A 16,794-nucleotide genomic window follows, 5' to 3' on the forward strand; every position below is an offset into this window, starting at 1 on the left:
ACCCTGGCTGTCGTCACAATTTTATTTTTCCAGTTACAAAACCCACACATATTGATGCTGGTAAATAAATATATTTTTAGTAAGCTGTGCTTACTCTATGGCGGCCATATGAACAACAAGACAAACGCATGTAGCTAGCTAAGCAATCTGTTTTATTTTTCTTGAATAACATGTTGTGGTATTTGTTGGTCTTTTTCTGTAAATTGACAGTAGAATGGTCTTGTATCTGTGTTAAAAGATAGCAGGGAGTATAATAGAGGTTTGTTGCATTATGCAGCAAAGCCACTGATGTGAGAGTAATTTGACCATATGGCCATGCACTGTTAGCTCATTCCTGTGAAAATAGCAGAGTATGTCAGGGCAAAAGCTGTTATTCAGAATGGTGATGGAGAAATCCACATAGGCCTACAATAATTATAGGTTTCCCTTGTAAAATCAAATTTCCTTCCCCAAAACTGAAAGGAGTCTATGATGTAACAAAGTATATGACGTCATATATTATTATTTTATTAGTGGGTTTCAAAGTTCTCAGTTCTGAAAGAATGAGACTTCGCCTCTGCTTCATCAAAAATGTTATTTTTTTGGTACTTCAAGTGTATTTATTTAAAGAGCCCATGAGATAAATAGGATATTATATCATATCTATTTTTCTTTCAAAAGTATATCTATTTGTATTAATTTTTTTCTGAGAAATAGTTATTTATCATAGGGGAAAATGGAGGAGAAACTAACTATGAGTGATATAGATTTGGATAAGATCCTTTCTACACCTCAAGAAGTACCACATTCCGTTGAGGTGGTACTGAGGAAATTGGAGATTGCTGAAATGGGTCGAGCGAAACGAGTGAGTCACATTCCAAAAAGGGTTCCTCTTGTAACGCCCATGATCATATGCAATTATTGCTGTGAAGAATTGTCATAAAAATATGTATTTAACAAGAGCATATGAGCCCAGCTAGCATATTTGGTTCCTTGGAAGTTGTGGGAACATATGTTTTTGGTTTCACTGACTGGTAAAATTTAACGTTTTTTAAACGTTCTCAGAACAGAAGTAAACATTTTGCCTGTGCTGGGAACGTTTATTTTTAGGTTGCAGGGAGGTTCTGAGAACGTTTTACTCTGGTTCCTTGAAAGTTTTCCTGAGAGGTTTTATTAATGCTCTGAGAACAGAAATGATATGTTATTTGGAGATTTTTTAATAACTTTGTTAAAACTTTCTGAATGTGTCAATGAGAATTTTAATAACACTGCTAGCTTATTTTGGGGTAACTTTTTGTTAAACTCCAAGCACATATGAAAGTACGTTTTTTTTGTCCAATTCCTTAAATGTGCTGAGAATGTTCCAAAGCCAAGCAACTATCCTGCAACATTCCCAGAAAGTTGTGGGAAGGTTGTATGCAAAATAACCATAGGACAACCACGATCTCACCAAGCTCTAAGAAACATATGAGCTAGCTGGAATGAGATATGAGCATAGATACCAATATTTTTTATTTATTTTTATTTTACCTTTATTTAACCAGGTAAACCAGTTGAGAACAAGTTCTCATTTACAACTGCGACCTGGCCAAGATAAAGCAAAGCAGTGCGATAAAAACAACAACACAGAGTTACATATGGGGTAAAAAAACATAAAGTCAAAAAAATACAACAGAAAAAATATATACAGTGTGTGCAAATGTAGCAAGTTATGGAGGTAAGGCAATAAATAGGCTATAGTGCAAAATAATTACAATTAGTATTAACACTGGAATGCTAGATGTGCAAGAGATTATGTGCAAATAGAGATACTGGGGTGCAAAAGAGCAAAATAAATAACAACATAAGGATGAGGTAGTTGGGTGGGCTAATTTCAGATGGGCTGTGTACAGGTGCAGTGATCGGTAATATCCCCTCACTACCTGTAGGTCATATGGCAGAGAAGCACTTTTTCATAATGCCACGTGTTCTACTTCTTCATCTAATCACGTCATAGTAGTGTGGCATCCCTGTTTTTACGGCACAGGTGGTAGTGCACTCGCCCTACTGTAACCTCAGAGTCAGGTTCAAGTCCGTCTCCTGCTGTTCCCCTTCCATCGTTACACAATAGTCTTTGTAGTAGTATTCCATGTAGGCCTATACAGTATCTCCTAGCCTCATACAAACCATCCGATGCGAGATCAGGACGGTTTGTACGAGGCTAAGTCTCTCCCCTCCAGTAACCCTGGATTGTAAACTGTCAGGGTCAAAATATGTTGATACAACAGTAGCTAAGATGAGGAGAAATCTGTCCACAATACAGCGCTGATCTGCCTTTTTAACAACACTATCAACAAGGCAGGTCCTACAGGCCCTAATTTTGTCTCACCTGGACTACTGATCAGTCGTGTGGTCAGGTGCCACAAAGAGGGACCTTGGAAAATTACAATTGGCTCAGAATAGGGCAGCACGGCTGGCCCTTAAATGTACACGGAGAGCTAACATTAATAATATGCATGTAAATCTCTCATGGCTCAAAGTGGAGGAGAGATTGACTTCATCACTACTTGTTTTTGTAAGAAGTGTGCACCGAGGTGTCTGTTTAAACTACTAGCACACAGCTCGGACACCCATGCATACCCCACAAGACATGCCACCAGAGGTCTCTTCACAATCCCCAAGTCAAGAACAGACTATGGGAGGCGCACAGTACTAAGTAGAGCCATGGCTACATAGAACTCTATTCCACATCAGGTAACTGATGCAAGCAGTAGAATCAGATTTAAAAAACAGATACAAATACACCTTATAGAACAGCGGGAACTGTGAAGAGACACACACAGGCACAGACACATGCTTACACATACACATGATAAGACACGCACTCTACAGTCGTGGTCAAAAGTTTTGAGAATGACACAAATATTAATTTTCACAAAGTTTTCTGCTTCAGTGTTTTTAGATATTTTTGTCAGATGTTACTATGGTATACTGAAGTATAATTACAAGCATTCCATAAGTGTCAAAGGCTTTTATTGACAATTACATGAAGTTTATGCAAAGAGTCAATATTTGCAGTGTTGACCCTTCTTTTTCAAGACCTCTGCAATCCGCCCTGGCATGCTGTCAATTAATTTCTGGGCCACATCCTGACTGATGGCAGCCCATTCTTGCATAATCAATGCTTGGAGTTTGTCAGAATTTGTGTGTTTTTGTTTGTCCACCTGCCTCTTGAGGATTGACCACAAGTTCTCCATGGGATTAAGGTCTGGGGAGTTTCCTGGCCATGGACCCAAAATGTCGATGTTTTGTTCCCCGAGCCACTTAGTTATCACTTTTGCCTTATGGCAAGGTGCTCCATCATGCTGGAAAAGGCATTGTTCGTCACCAAACTGTTCTTGGGTGGTTGGGAGAAGTTGCTCTCGGAGGATGTGTTGGTACCATTCTTTATTCATGGTTGTGTTCTTAGGCAAAATTGTGAGTGAGCCCACTCCCTTGGCTGAGAAGCAACCCCACACATGAATGGTCTCAGGATGCTTCTTTGTTGGCATGACACAGGACTGATGGTAGCACTCACCTTGTCTTCTCCGGACAAGCTTTTTTCCAGATGCCCCAAACAATCGGAAAGGGGATTCCTCAGAGAAAATGACTTTACCCCAGTCCTCAGCAGTCCAATCCCTGTACCTTTTGCAGAATATCAGTCTGTCCTAGATGTTTTTCCTGGGGAGAAGTGGCTTCCTCGCTGCCCTTCTTGACACCAGGCCATCCTCCAAAAGTCTTCGCCTCACTGTACGTGCAGATGCACTCACACCTGCCTGCTGCCATTCCTGAGCAAGCTCTGCACTGGTGGTGCCCTGATCCCACAGCTGAATCAACTTTAGGAGATGGTCCTGGCGCTTGCTGGACTTTCTTGGGCGCCCTGAAGCCTTTTTCACAACAATTGAACCTCTCTCCTTGAAGTTCTTGATGATCCGATAAATGGTTGATTTTGGTGCAATCTTACTAGCAGCAATATCCTTGCCTGTGAAGCCCTTTTTGTGCAAAGCAATGATGACGGCACGTGTTTCCTTGCAGGTAACCATGGTTAACAGAGGAAGAACAATGATTTCAAGCACCACCCTTCTTTTAAAGCTTCCAGTCTGTTATTCTAACTCAATCAGCATGACAGAGTGATCTCCAGCCTTGTCCTCGTCAACACTCTCACCTGTGTTAACGAGAGAATCACTGACATGATGTCAGCTGGTCCTTTTGTGGCAGGGCTGAAATGCAGTGGAAATGTTTTTTGGGGGATTAAGTTCATTTTCATGGCAAAGAGGGACTTTGCAATTAATTGCAATTCATCTGACCACACTTCATAACATTCTGGAGTATATGCAAATTGCTATCATAAAAACTGAGGCAGCAGACTTTGTGAAAATTAATTTTTGTGTCATTCTCAAAACCTTTGACCATGACTGTACACACACGTACACATGGATTTTGTATTGTAGATATGTGGTAGTAGAGTAGTGGCCTGAGGGAACACACTTAATATGTGTTGTGAAAAGTGTTATGAAATGTAATGTGTAATATTTTAAATTGTCTATAACTGCCTTAATGTTGCTGGACCCCAGGAAGAGTAGCTGCTGCCTTGGCAGCAGCTAATAGGGATCCTTAATAAATACAAATACAAATATCTACAGGACATAGCAGAGAGACTGCACGTGATCCTGAACAGTGTGAACAAGGCGCTGTACCGCACGCGCTTGGCCTCGGCTGTAGAGGAGGAGGATGATGACCTGCTAACACAATCACAGCATCTGGAGGAGAAGCGGAGGCGTGGCCAGCAGCTCGTCACTATCCAAGCATTCCTACAGTCCAACCTGGACAAGGAAAATGAGCTCAGCGTGGTCCTCCAGTGGCTCAGAGACATGAGTGAGTGGCACAGTGCAAAAAGCAGTTCAAAGTGCTTTAGAATTGGACCAAAGCACTTCAGCAATTGATGCTACCATGGTTGTGATATCTGTTCTGTACAATGTATTTTTATACACTGCTTGCTCTTTAGGGGTTTAGGCCAGGATACTGTAAAAAAACGTTGTGACATTTGTTAGGGCTTTATTAATAACATTTTATTAATTGGTTGATCGCTATAGACCAGGAACTGGTGGAGGTGGATGAGGACTTCCGGGAGGTGGATGGCATCACTGAGGAGTGGGTTGAGGAGATGCAACACAAGATCCAGAGGTTCATGTCGGACATCCAAGCTTGCATTGTACGTCTTCACGAGCTTTGTGGATTCCTCTTCGAACTCGACACCAGGAAAACCAAGAAGATAGAAGCAGAACATAAGAAGGGAGGTGTGTGGCACTGGTGGCTGGAGTCAAAAGTTGACGCCAGGACCATACTGAAGATCCAGGAGCTGCAGCCGCCCACAGTGGACCGCATGATGGCGGACCCCAGCCTGGCCACCAAGTCTTCCACAGATCTCTCCTTCATGCTGGGTGACATCGCCAAGTCCATGTCCTGCAACAAGGCCATGAGCATGGCCTTTAAGTTCATTCAGACGGGGCTCCACAACCTAAATGAGGCTCTGCAGGAGCGCACTGGTGAGGCCCACAAAGCCCAGGCCCAGCTGGATGAGATGAAGGCTGATGACTGCCATGCCAACCTGGCCCGTGCCAAAGCAGAGCTGGAAGGGGGCAAGAGGATGATCACCGAACTTGAGAGAGATAACTATAACCTTCAGGAGGAGATCGCAGCGCACAAGTTCCAGATCCACAAGCTGGAGGGGATGGTCAGGTCAGGTCAACAGGGTCCTGTGATTAAAGTGATTGAGCAGGTGATGGAATTCCCCATGACTCAGAGCCAAACCCAGCCAGAGAGCACCTCAGCCCCATTCAAGCCAAAATATCCCAGACGGCCCCCTCCGTCCAAGAAGGAGCAGAAGCCAAAGATAGCCCCATCAGTGGTGGAACCACAGCTACCCAAGAGCCCACCCAAAACTACGGACGGGACGGAGCCAGAGCCCGAGCCCATTGAGGAGGAGTATGTCGAAGAGGAGACGTATGAAGAGGAGATACCTCCCACACCTTCCCCTGTGTCTGAAGAGGAGATCGAGGCCGAGCCATCACCTGATGAATTGGACCTCTTTGAGGCCATAGAGAAGAACAGCACCAGCCTCTTGGATGGCTTCCAGTCATCTGTGTTCAACATAATTGAAAAGTCCCTCAGTGTTCAGGGGATGGGCCTAGAGGCAGACAAGGCCAACGAAGCCATCAAACTCTACATCATCCTTCAGAAAACCATCCGAGACTCCTTCAACAATATCACCTCAAAACTCCACGGGTTATTTACAGACAGCATCCTGGGCTTGCCGTTTGAGGAGGACAAAGTGGCCCGGGCGGGGTTCTGGGACGACACCACCAAGTCACCAGGGGACATGCTCAAAGAGATCAACTCTATGTTCGTCAGGCATGACCAGAACATTGAGAGTTTGGGCGCCAATGTGCACATGCTCATGAAAGAAGACAAGAACGCCAAGTCTGCTTCCAAGAAAGGACTCCGCCAAGAATGCCGTCACTCTGTGTCTGAGGTCCTGATCCAGTTGAAGAACATTAACAACATGAGCAAGCAGCAGGCCTGTAAGATGCGCCTGGCCCTGGAAAGACTCATAGACATGTACAACAAGTTGGATAGGGAGCCCAAGACTGAGGAGGAACAGCCATCCACCAGCCATTTCTCCATCTCGTCCTCTGACAGCTTCGTAGAGGAAGAGGAGATCAGAGTGGAGAAGAAACGCCACCACCACATCGAGAAACCTGTCAAAGTACTGGTAGAGAAGCGAATCAGGAGGAGCCCTACCCCACCTCAGACAATGAGACAGGTACTGAAACCTAGACTTATAGAGACAGCCGACCAGGAGGACCTGGAGCGGTATAAGATGGAGATTGTGGAGGAGGGGAGGAAGATAGAGAAGACGGTGATGGTGGGGGCGACCTACCAGGTGAACGTGGAGTCTCAGAGGACCAACCTGAAGCTGCTCAGGCAGGCGGTGATCAGCGGGGAGATCTCCACTGAGCTGTACAGCATGGCCAAGGACCTCATCACACACATTCTGGGCATGGATGAGATGAGACTGGCCTGCCTGCTCCGCAAGTTCATGGCCTACAGATCAGTGCAGCAAGTCAGGTATGATAAGAATTTATGCTCATACTCTTTTTTGGTATAATTATTTTGTTCATATGATTCACGTGCCCATTTATTGAACAGAACTTGTATTTTTGGAATTCAACTTATTTTTCAACCTCTATTTTTCATTTTCAGGTACAATCTGAATATGCAGTTACTTGCTGCTCGGGAGCTAAAGGATGGGCAGTCGGTAAAAGAAATATACTCCTTCCTGACGAAACTGGATGTGTACCAGAAACGGATGTTACGTCGGTGGAGTGCTAAACAAGCTGCTATTGAACACAGCCGCAAGACCTGCCTTGCTCGCATGCTCTATCTATTCAGTGAGGTGAGGAGGAATAGTAGACACAAACCTTAATATAGTGCTACATTCAAATTAATTTCACTGCCTTTGAATCGTTCTCCTACAGACGTATGGCTTTACATGTGGCTTTATCATTGGCTATCTTTAATGATGTTGTGGTCATTTAAAATGTTAAAGGTGCTCAATGGAACATTTGAAACCCAATGGGCTCAGAGCCTTTCCTCAAACACATACGTTTTAGAATGGTCATTCCCATGGAAAGCAAACTCTGTTGATCTATATCCATTCTATGTGAAGCTGCGATCCTGCTTCAGGAAGTGGGCGGTACAGTTTTCCTACTTTTGTTTTCTCCGTTGGGTATTTCAACAGAAAATATACAAGAGTAATGGCTGTTCAGAAGGTACTTCACAGCGTATTATTTGGACTGTACAACCATACTTTATGTTATACTTTGACATTTAGATGGTTAGATTAGTAAACGATGGCACAAGACTTACTACACAGCACCTTTAAAATAAATAAATAAATCAACCACAATTCCTAAAATGTCCTCAGATAAGACAAGACTACAACGTGCACCTGCTCACCCCGTTCCTGTGCCCCAGCCACTCCCGTCAACACCTGACCATCAAGTCCCACAAGCTGACGTGGTCCCTGAACCCTGGCTGCCAGCGCCGCCTCCTGCCCTCTCCAGCCCAGACCCCCCACCTGGTGATGCCCGCCTCAGAGGCCGGACCCCTGAGCGGAGTCAGGTACAGGGACCCCCACTGTGAACCCCCACATTATTGTGAACTCATTAAATAGCCTTTATGTTGCTGAAGTAAATTATTATTCATGTACCCATACTGCAATGTTTAGCCTCAGCTCTCCCTTCCCTTCCTAATTGGTACAGATACAGTAACTCAGTGCTCTGTCTCTCTCAGGCAGCTGTTGAGGGGCCAGCTACCCACACTTTGGCATTGTAATCTGACCATGAACAACATGCAGCTGGCCAGGAAGATGGCCGCTCCCCCCTGCAACCTCTCCTCCATCCCCCTGCTGATGGAGATTGACCTCAGCCGAGCCACCGCACTGCGCTCCGCACAGGGCAGGTAAGACCTCACACACTGCATCAACTGGCATATCCATGATATCAATGGACATAGTGTGGTGCTGTTAGGAGCTTAGAGAGCAATACAAGGCAATATCTTAGTATTTTAGGATTATGTCCTTCCCCCTGGTGAAAGGTATAGGCTGCTTCTAAATTCTCATTGGCTTGTGATGTGTGAATGGGAAGCCACTGCACTTCTTGAGTGCTGGAGGGGCAAATTGGCCTCCGTGTTTTATTACAGTGATATTGGATATTAAGAGAGCAAGGCACAGGAAACTGACTTTTGTCCTCTGTGTGTAGTGTACCCAGCACAAAAATTTAAAGACAAGCTAAACTAAAGTTTGAGTTACTATGTTCTCTTCTCTTCTCTGTCTCAGGATGGTTGGGGGACAGCTGCTGCTTGCTAGAGGAGACGTGTAGACGCATAGGGAGATGATCTACTGAAGGGATCCAGTCTGTCACTAATCTCAACCGCCATCCAATAAAGAATACTTTCACTCCAGCCCCGTGCTCCAAGCCTCATTTACTCCCACACTATCGTTTTCAGTGGCGTTACAGTGCAGCCGAACAAGCATATGCGCAGAAGGTACAGTTGTTGAGCTGTCGGGAAGAGGCATCCAAAGAATCCAGTCACATAGCCACATAATTTTAAAAACCTTGATTAGAGGGGTTTCCTCTCCCCTTCTATAAGACTTTCCCTCTCTGTTTGCTTTGGTATCAGGACTGGACATGGGTTGATTCCTACAGTGAGTTAATCCATGCAGAAGTCTATTAGGGGTCTTTAACTGATTCCTGAAGACCTCTGGCTTATCTGGCTTTCCAGAGCAGTTCTGAGAATGTACTTTTTTTCTGTTTGAGCACCAGCAGGTGAAGACAGCTTTGTTAGATTCTAGCTTGAAATGTACTTATTCATGTTACCATACTAGAACTCATTAATTACTTTACATGTATAAGGAATGTATAGGTTGGGGTTAATGAAGGGTAGATGGGAACTAGGTATATGGAAAGTTACTGTTCCATGTTTCTAAGGAGGGAGGCGAAAGGCAATTGTTAGTCTCTGATAAGGCAGGCCAGCTGCGGAACTAGGGAGGAGTGAGGAATGCGTCTCGAGGTCAAATCAACAGATGAAGTGAGAAGAAACCTCTAGGAGGGGGGCCAGAGAGGCCCACCACAACGACTCTCTTACTACAGTCCTATCTCACACATACACTTCCACGCCCACAAAGGTTTTAGTAACAGGCAGGGCTGTGACTACACCAGTGAGAGGAACCAATTAAATTCCTGCCTAGCAACAGAGATGTATCGGTTGTCTAGATGTGTAAGGAGTTGACCACGCCTATTAAAAGGTTATAAATATATGTGCTTGTGTAATCATGCCTTGTCTTTGCAGCTGTTTGACACAGTGGGTGAATAAACTTGGTTTGAGCTTTTTCTAGTTGTCCGTTTGAGTTTTTACTCAGTTTGTTCAGAACATAACAGCTTGTAGAACAATTGTAGCAGCAGTAGCACAATGACTACAACAAATAATTCACTCACAGTCTCACACAATATCCACCATATACATTTGCACAACAAAAGGGGTATGTAAACTCACACTATACATTTACATTTTAGTAATATAGCAGACCCTCTTATCCAGAGCGACTTACAATTAGTGAATTCATCTTAAGCTAGGTAGATGGGACAACCACATATCACAGGCATAGAAAGTACACTTTTCCTCAATAATGTAGCTATCAGTAGAGTCAGAGCTAGAGGAAGGGGGGGTCAAGTGAAAGTGCTGGATAAATTGCAGGGGTTTGATGGCACAAGCGGGGAGCCCAGCCAACAGTGAGTTGCAGTAGTCCAGACAGGAGAGGACAAGTGCCTGGATTAGGACCTGCGCCGCTTCCTGTGTGAGGTGTTAAATATAATATGCCATTTTTGTAGAGCAGGAACCTGCAGGAGCGGGTCACTGCTTTGATGTTTACAAAGAACGACAGGGTGTTGTCCAGGGTCACAGCAAGGTTCTTTGCACTCTGGAAGGGCGACACTGTGGAGTTGTCAACCGTGATGGAGAGGTCTTTGAGCGTGCAGGCCTTCACCCGGAGGAAGAGCAGTTCCATCTTGTCAAGGTTTAGCTTGAGGTGGTGGGCCGACATCCAAGTTGAGATATCTGCCAGGCACGCAGAGATGCGTGTCGTCACCTGGGTGTCAGAAGGGGGGAAGGAGAAAAGTAGTTGAGTGTCATCCGCATAGCAATGATAGGAGAGACCATGTGAGGATATGACGGAGCCGAGTGACTTGGTGTATAGAGAGAAGAGGAGAGGGCCTAGAACCGAGCCCTGGGGGACACCAGTAGTGAGAGTACGTGGTGCAAACACAGATCCTCTCCACGTCACCTGGTAGGAGCGACCTGTCAGGTAGGATGCAATCCAAGAGTGTGCAGCGCCTGAGACACCCAGCCCTGAGAGGGTGGAGAGGAGGATCTGATGGTTCACGATGTCGAAGACAGCGGATAGATCTAGGAGGATGAGAACAGAGGAGAGAGTTAGCTTTGGCAGTGCGGAGAGCCTCCGTAACACAGAGAAGAGCAGTCTCGGTTGAATGACCCGTCTTGAAGCCTGACTGTTTAGGGTCAAGAAGATTGTTCTGAGAGAGATAACGAGAAAGTTGATCAGAGGCAGCGCGCTCAAGTGTTTCGGAAAGAAAAGAAAGAAGGGATACAGGTCTATAGTTTTTGACGTCAGATGAGTTGAGTGTTGGTTTCTTGAGGAGGGGAGCAACTCGGCCATTTTGAAGTCAGAGGGGACACAGCCAGTGGTCAGTGATGAGTTGATGAGGGAAGTGAGGAATGGGAGAAGGTCTCCAGAAAAGGGAGGAGGGGATGGGGTCGAGCGGGCAGGTTGTCGGGCGGCCAGACCTCACTAGTAACAGGATGTCATCTGGAGAGAGAGGGGAGAAAGTGTTCAAGGCTTAAGGTAGTTATGTGTGAGTGAAACCAGTGGACTCAATAGGCTGAGTGAATGAGTAGTGAATTTCGTCAACCTTTTTTTCAAAGTGGTTGACAAAGTCGTCCACAGAGGGAGAGGAGGGAGGGGGAGGGGGTGGTGGATTAAGAATGGAGGAGAAGGTGGAAAAGAGTTTCCTTGGGTTAGAGTGGTAGAAAGTGACTATAGCAGCGGATACAGAGGAAGAGAAGATTGAATTAATGGCGCTGGAATGGCTGCCGTTTTACAGCCCTCTAACCAATTCTACTATTATGTGTGTTTTTTTGGTGTTATTTGTAATTTATTCTGTACATAATGTTTCTGCCACCGTCTGTTATGACCAAAAATAGCTTCTGGATATCAGGACAGCGATTACTCCCCTCGTATTGGACGAAGATTTTTTCTTCAACGAGTCGGACGCAAAGGATATCCTACAGACACCCGACAAGGCCCAAATCCCCGTCATTTGCATGAGAAAGAGACAGAGATATTGTGGACGTAGGTCGGTGTGCCTTGTAAGGATCCGACGGCGAGCGAGTAAACTGCCTCTTCCATCAATCCTATTAGCCAATGTTCAATCATTTGAAAATAAAGGTAGACGACCTAAGATTACGGTTATCCTACCAACGGGACATAAAAAACTGTAATATCTTATGTTTCACCGAGTCGTGGCTGAACGACGACATTGATAACATACAGCTGGCGGGATATACACTACATCGTCAGGATAGAATGGCTGACTCCGGTAAGACAAGGGATGGCGGTCTGTGTATATTTGTAAACAACAGCTGGTGCAAAAAATCTAATACTAAGGAAGTCTCAAGGTTTTGCTCACCGGAGGTAGAGTATCTCATGATAAGCTGTAGACCACACTATTTACCAAGAGAGTTTTAATCTATATTTTTCGTAGCTGTCTATTTACCACCACAAACCAATGCTGGCACTAATAATAATAATAATAATATAATAATAATATGCCATTTAGCAGACGCTTTTATCCAAAGCGACTTACAGTCATGCGTGCATACATTTTTTTTGTGTATGGGTGGTCCCGGGGATCGAACCCACTACCTTGGCGTTACAAGCGCCGTGCTCTACCAGCTGAGATACAGAGGACCACTAAGACTGCACTCAATGAGCTGTATAAGGCCATAAGTAAACAGGAAAACGCTTATCCAGAGGCAGCGCTCCTAGTGGCCGGGGACATTAATGCAGGGAAACTTAAATCCGTTCTACCTAATTTCTACCAGCATGTTCAATGTGCAACCGGAGGAAAAAAAACTCTAGACCACCTTTACTCCACACACAGAGACGCACGCATACAAAGCTCTCCCTCGCCCTCCATTTGGCAAATCTGACCATAACTTTATCCTCCTGATTCCTGCTTATAAGCAAAAACTAAAGCAGGAAGCACCAGTGACTCGGTTAGTAAAAAAGTGGTCAGATGACGCAGATGCTAAGCTACAGGACTGTTTTGCTAGCACAGACTGGAATATGTTCCGGGATTCTTCAGATAGCATTGAGGAGTACGCCACATCAGTCACTGGCTTCATCAATAAGTGCATCGATGATGTCGTCCCCACAGTGACCGTACGTACATACCCCAACCACAAGCCATGGATTACAGGCAACATCCGCACTGAGCCAAAGGCTAGAGCTGCCGCTTTCAAGGAGCGGGACTCTAACCCAGACGCTTATAAGAAATCCCGCTATGCCCTCCGACGAACCATCAAAGAGGCAAAGAGTCAATACAGGACTAAGATTGAATCGTACTACACCGGCTCTGACGCTCGTCGTATGTGGCAGGGCTTGAAAACTATTACAGACTACAAAGGGAAGCACAGCCGCGAGCTGCCCAGTGACACAAGCCTACCAGACGAGCTAAATCACTTCTATGCTCGCTTCGAGGCAAGCAACACTGAAGCATGCATGAGAGCACCAGCTGTTCCGGATGACTATGTGATCACGCTCTCCGTAGCCGATGTGAGTAAGACTTTTAAGCAGGTCAACATTCACAAGGCCGCAGGGCCAGACGGATTACCAGGACGTGTACTCCGAGCATGTGCTGACCAACTGGCAAGTGTCTTCACTGACATTTTCAACATGTCCCTGACTGAGTCTGTAATACCAACATGTTTCAAGCAGACCACCATAGTCCCTGTGCCCAAGGACACTAAGATAACCTGCCTAAATGACTACCGACCCATAGCACTTACGTCTGTAGCCATGAAGTGCTTTGAAAGGCTGGTCATGGCTCACATCAACACCATTATCCCAGAAACCCTAGACCCACTCCAATTTGCATACCGCCCCAACAGATCCACAGATGATGCAATCTCTATTTCACTCCACACTGCCCTTTCCCACCTGGAAAAGAGGAACTCCTACGTGAGAATACTATTCATTGACTACAGCTCAGCGTTCAACACCATAGTGCCCTCAAAGCTCATCACTAAGCTAAGGATCCTGGGACTAAACACCTCCCTCTGCAACTGGATCCTGGACTTCCTGACGGGCCGCCCCCAGGTGGTAAGGGTAGGTAACAACACATCTGCCACGCTGATCCTCAACACGGGGGCCCCTCAGGGGTGCATGCTCAGTCCCCTCCTGTACTCCCTGTTCACCCATGACTGCATTGCCAGGCACGACTCTAACTCCTTCATTAAGTTTGCCGACTACACAACAGTGGTAGGCCTTATCACCAACAACGATGAGACAACCTATAGGATAACAACCTCTCCCTCAACGTGATCAAGACAAAGGAGATGATTGTGGACTACAGGAAAAAAAATAGGCCTGAGCACGCCCCCATTCTCATCGACGGGGCTGTAGTGGAACAGGTTGAGAGCTTCAAGTTCCTTGGTGTCCACATCACCAACGAACTATCATGGTCCAAACACACCAAGACAGTTGTGAAGAGGGCACGACAAAGCCTATTCCCCCTCAGGAGACTGAAAACATTTGGCATGGATCCTCAGATCCTCAAAACGTTCTACAGCTGCACCATCGAGAGCATCCTGACTGGTTGCATCACCGCCTGGTATGGCAACTGCTCGGCCTCCGACCGCAAGGCACTACAGAGGGTAGTGCGTACGGCCCAATACATCACTGGGGCCAAGCTTCCTGCCATCCAGGACTTCTATACCAGGCGGTGTCAGAGGGAGGCCCTCAAAATTGTTAAAGACTCCAGCCACCCTAGTCATAGACTGTTCTCTCTGCTACCGCACGGCAAGCGGTACCGGAGCGCCAAGTCTAGGTCCAAAATGATTCTCAACAGCTTCTACCCCCAAGCCATAAGACTCCTGAACAGCTAATCATGGCTACCCGGGACAATTTGCACTGCCCCCCCACCCCCACCCCGTCCCCCTTTTTTCCTCTGCTGCTACTCTGTTTATTATTTATGCAGTCACTTTAACTCTACCCACATGTACATATTACCTCAATTACCTCGACTAGCCGGTGCCCCCGCACATTGACTCTGCACTGGTACCCCACTGTATATAGCCTTCCTACTGTTATTTTATTTTACTGCTGCTCTTTAGTTATTTGCTTAATTTCTTTTTGCTTAACACTTTTTTTATTTGTTTTACTTTGCATTGTTGGTTAAGGGCTTGTAAGTAAGCATTTCACTGTAATGTCTACACCTGTTGTATTCGGCGCATGTGGCAAATAAAATTTGATTTGATTAGAGAGGAGGGAGTGAAAGGATGATAGGTCCTCCGGATGTTTAGTTTTCCTCCATTTTTGCTCAGCTGCCCACTTCAATCAGTGTAGAGGAGGAAACTGGTTAAAGGATTTTTGGTCCCGCTTTAAATTACGTTCAGCTTATAAAGGCTTCATAAAGCCTTCATAATGCCTTCATAAGCACAACATAAATGTGTTACAAAGCATCTACAACCATATGTCATGCTTTATAAAGGGTTCATAAATGTGGCTTAACTGTGTAACATAATCACCAATGTCAAATGTGACATTACCCACTTTGTCGAATATGATATAAACGTGTGCTTTATAATGGGTGACATGTTGTGCTGAAGGAAGGATAAGCTATAAAGTGATGTCATGTTAGTCACATTACACCTAATCTCATTCCCAGACACTAGTGGTGGACCAACGCATCAAACTTGGCCTTCATTAGTTAGGGTTAGGTTTCAAATACAATTCTAAGAAGATCAATTGTGGAAATGGGCAGGGTTTAGCAATAATTATTACTTTTTGACTGTGTTAAGTATTGACGATGACAAACACTACCCTACATATCCCAGGCTTATACTGTATGTGCTGTGTGTGCAATAGCCTGGAGACAACGTTACACCAAGAAATACTTACCATGATGACAGCCCCCAACCTAAAGAAATTGAAAATGTATTTGATCTGGAACCAAGTTACATGTTCCTCAGTACACAAACACGCACACAACAAAAACTAGCCATACCGCGTGCTGCTGGGCCCAGTCAGTCCTTTGACACATTCACCCACTCCCCCGCTGAAAGATCAGCCACAAAACGTTGGCATCATTGTAACAGGTTGTAATCAAGCTCTGGTCTCCAGCATGTGAAAAGATGAGGAATACCTGGTGCGGTAGTCTCAGCTTGGACTACTCCAAATCATCTTGGTTCTGACACACACACACACACACACAAACACAAATGCAAGCTTTGCAGGTCCATTAAACTATTTAAATACCTCTCCCACCCTACAGTAAACTGTGGATCATCAGAAAACCTTCATAAATCATCAGAACGTTAATAACCTATTTATTTAAACTTTATGTAGTGTCCTGTAATACTTAGTTTGAAGTGAGACACCTTCGGTCATTCATAACACATCCATAAAGACTATATTGCATGACGCTGTACTTAGTATGAAGTCAGACCCATTTGGTCATTTATAACACATACATAAATGCCTTGTATCATATGACACTGTACTTACTATAAGGTCAGACACCTTTGGTCATTCATAACACATACGTAAATGCCTTGTATCATATGACGCTGTACTTACTACAAAGTCAGCCACTTTTGGTCATTCACAGCACATACATAAAGGCTTATGTAAACACAAATGTATTAACATTTAGGGCAGGGTTCTTCAATTCCGGTCCTGGAGGGCTGAAACACTTCTGTTTTTTATTTCTACCTGGTAGTTAATTGCACTCACCTGGTGTCCCAGGTCTGAATTAGCCCCTGATTAGAAGGAGAGGATGAAAAACAGAGGTGTTTCGGCCCTCCAGGACCGGACTTGAAGAACCCTGACTTAGGGAATTATCGCTAACAGCTAAAGCAAATAAACATTAAAACATG

The 16,794-nt window shown here is 45.0% G+C and overlaps 1 protein-coding gene across 1 annotated transcript; it reads left to right on the top strand.

Annotated features, from left to right (window-relative positions):
- Window positions 1-57: 57 nt before the first annotated feature.
- Window positions 58-10,234, top strand: LOC121545453 (protein FAM186A). Its single transcript, XM_041855989.2, has 7 exons — window positions 58-844; window positions 4,641-4,872; window positions 5,091-7,125; window positions 7,261-7,453; window positions 7,985-8,181; window positions 8,353-8,520; window positions 8,897-10,234. The coding sequence occupies exons 1-7, from the start codon at window positions 716-718 to the stop codon at window positions 8,937-8,939; spliced, it is 2,997 nt and encodes a 998-aa protein (XP_041711923.1). The 5' UTR covers window positions 58-715; the 3' UTR covers window positions 8,940-10,234.
- Window positions 10,235-16,794: the final 6,560 nt, after the last annotated feature.

The sequence above is a fragment of the Coregonus clupeaformis genome, unplaced genomic scaffold, assembly GCF_020615455.1.
Source record: "Coregonus clupeaformis isolate EN_2021a unplaced genomic scaffold, ASM2061545v1 scaf0012, whole genome shotgun sequence".
NCBI lineage: Eukaryota > Metazoa > Chordata > Actinopteri > Salmoniformes > Salmonidae > Coregonus > Coregonus clupeaformis.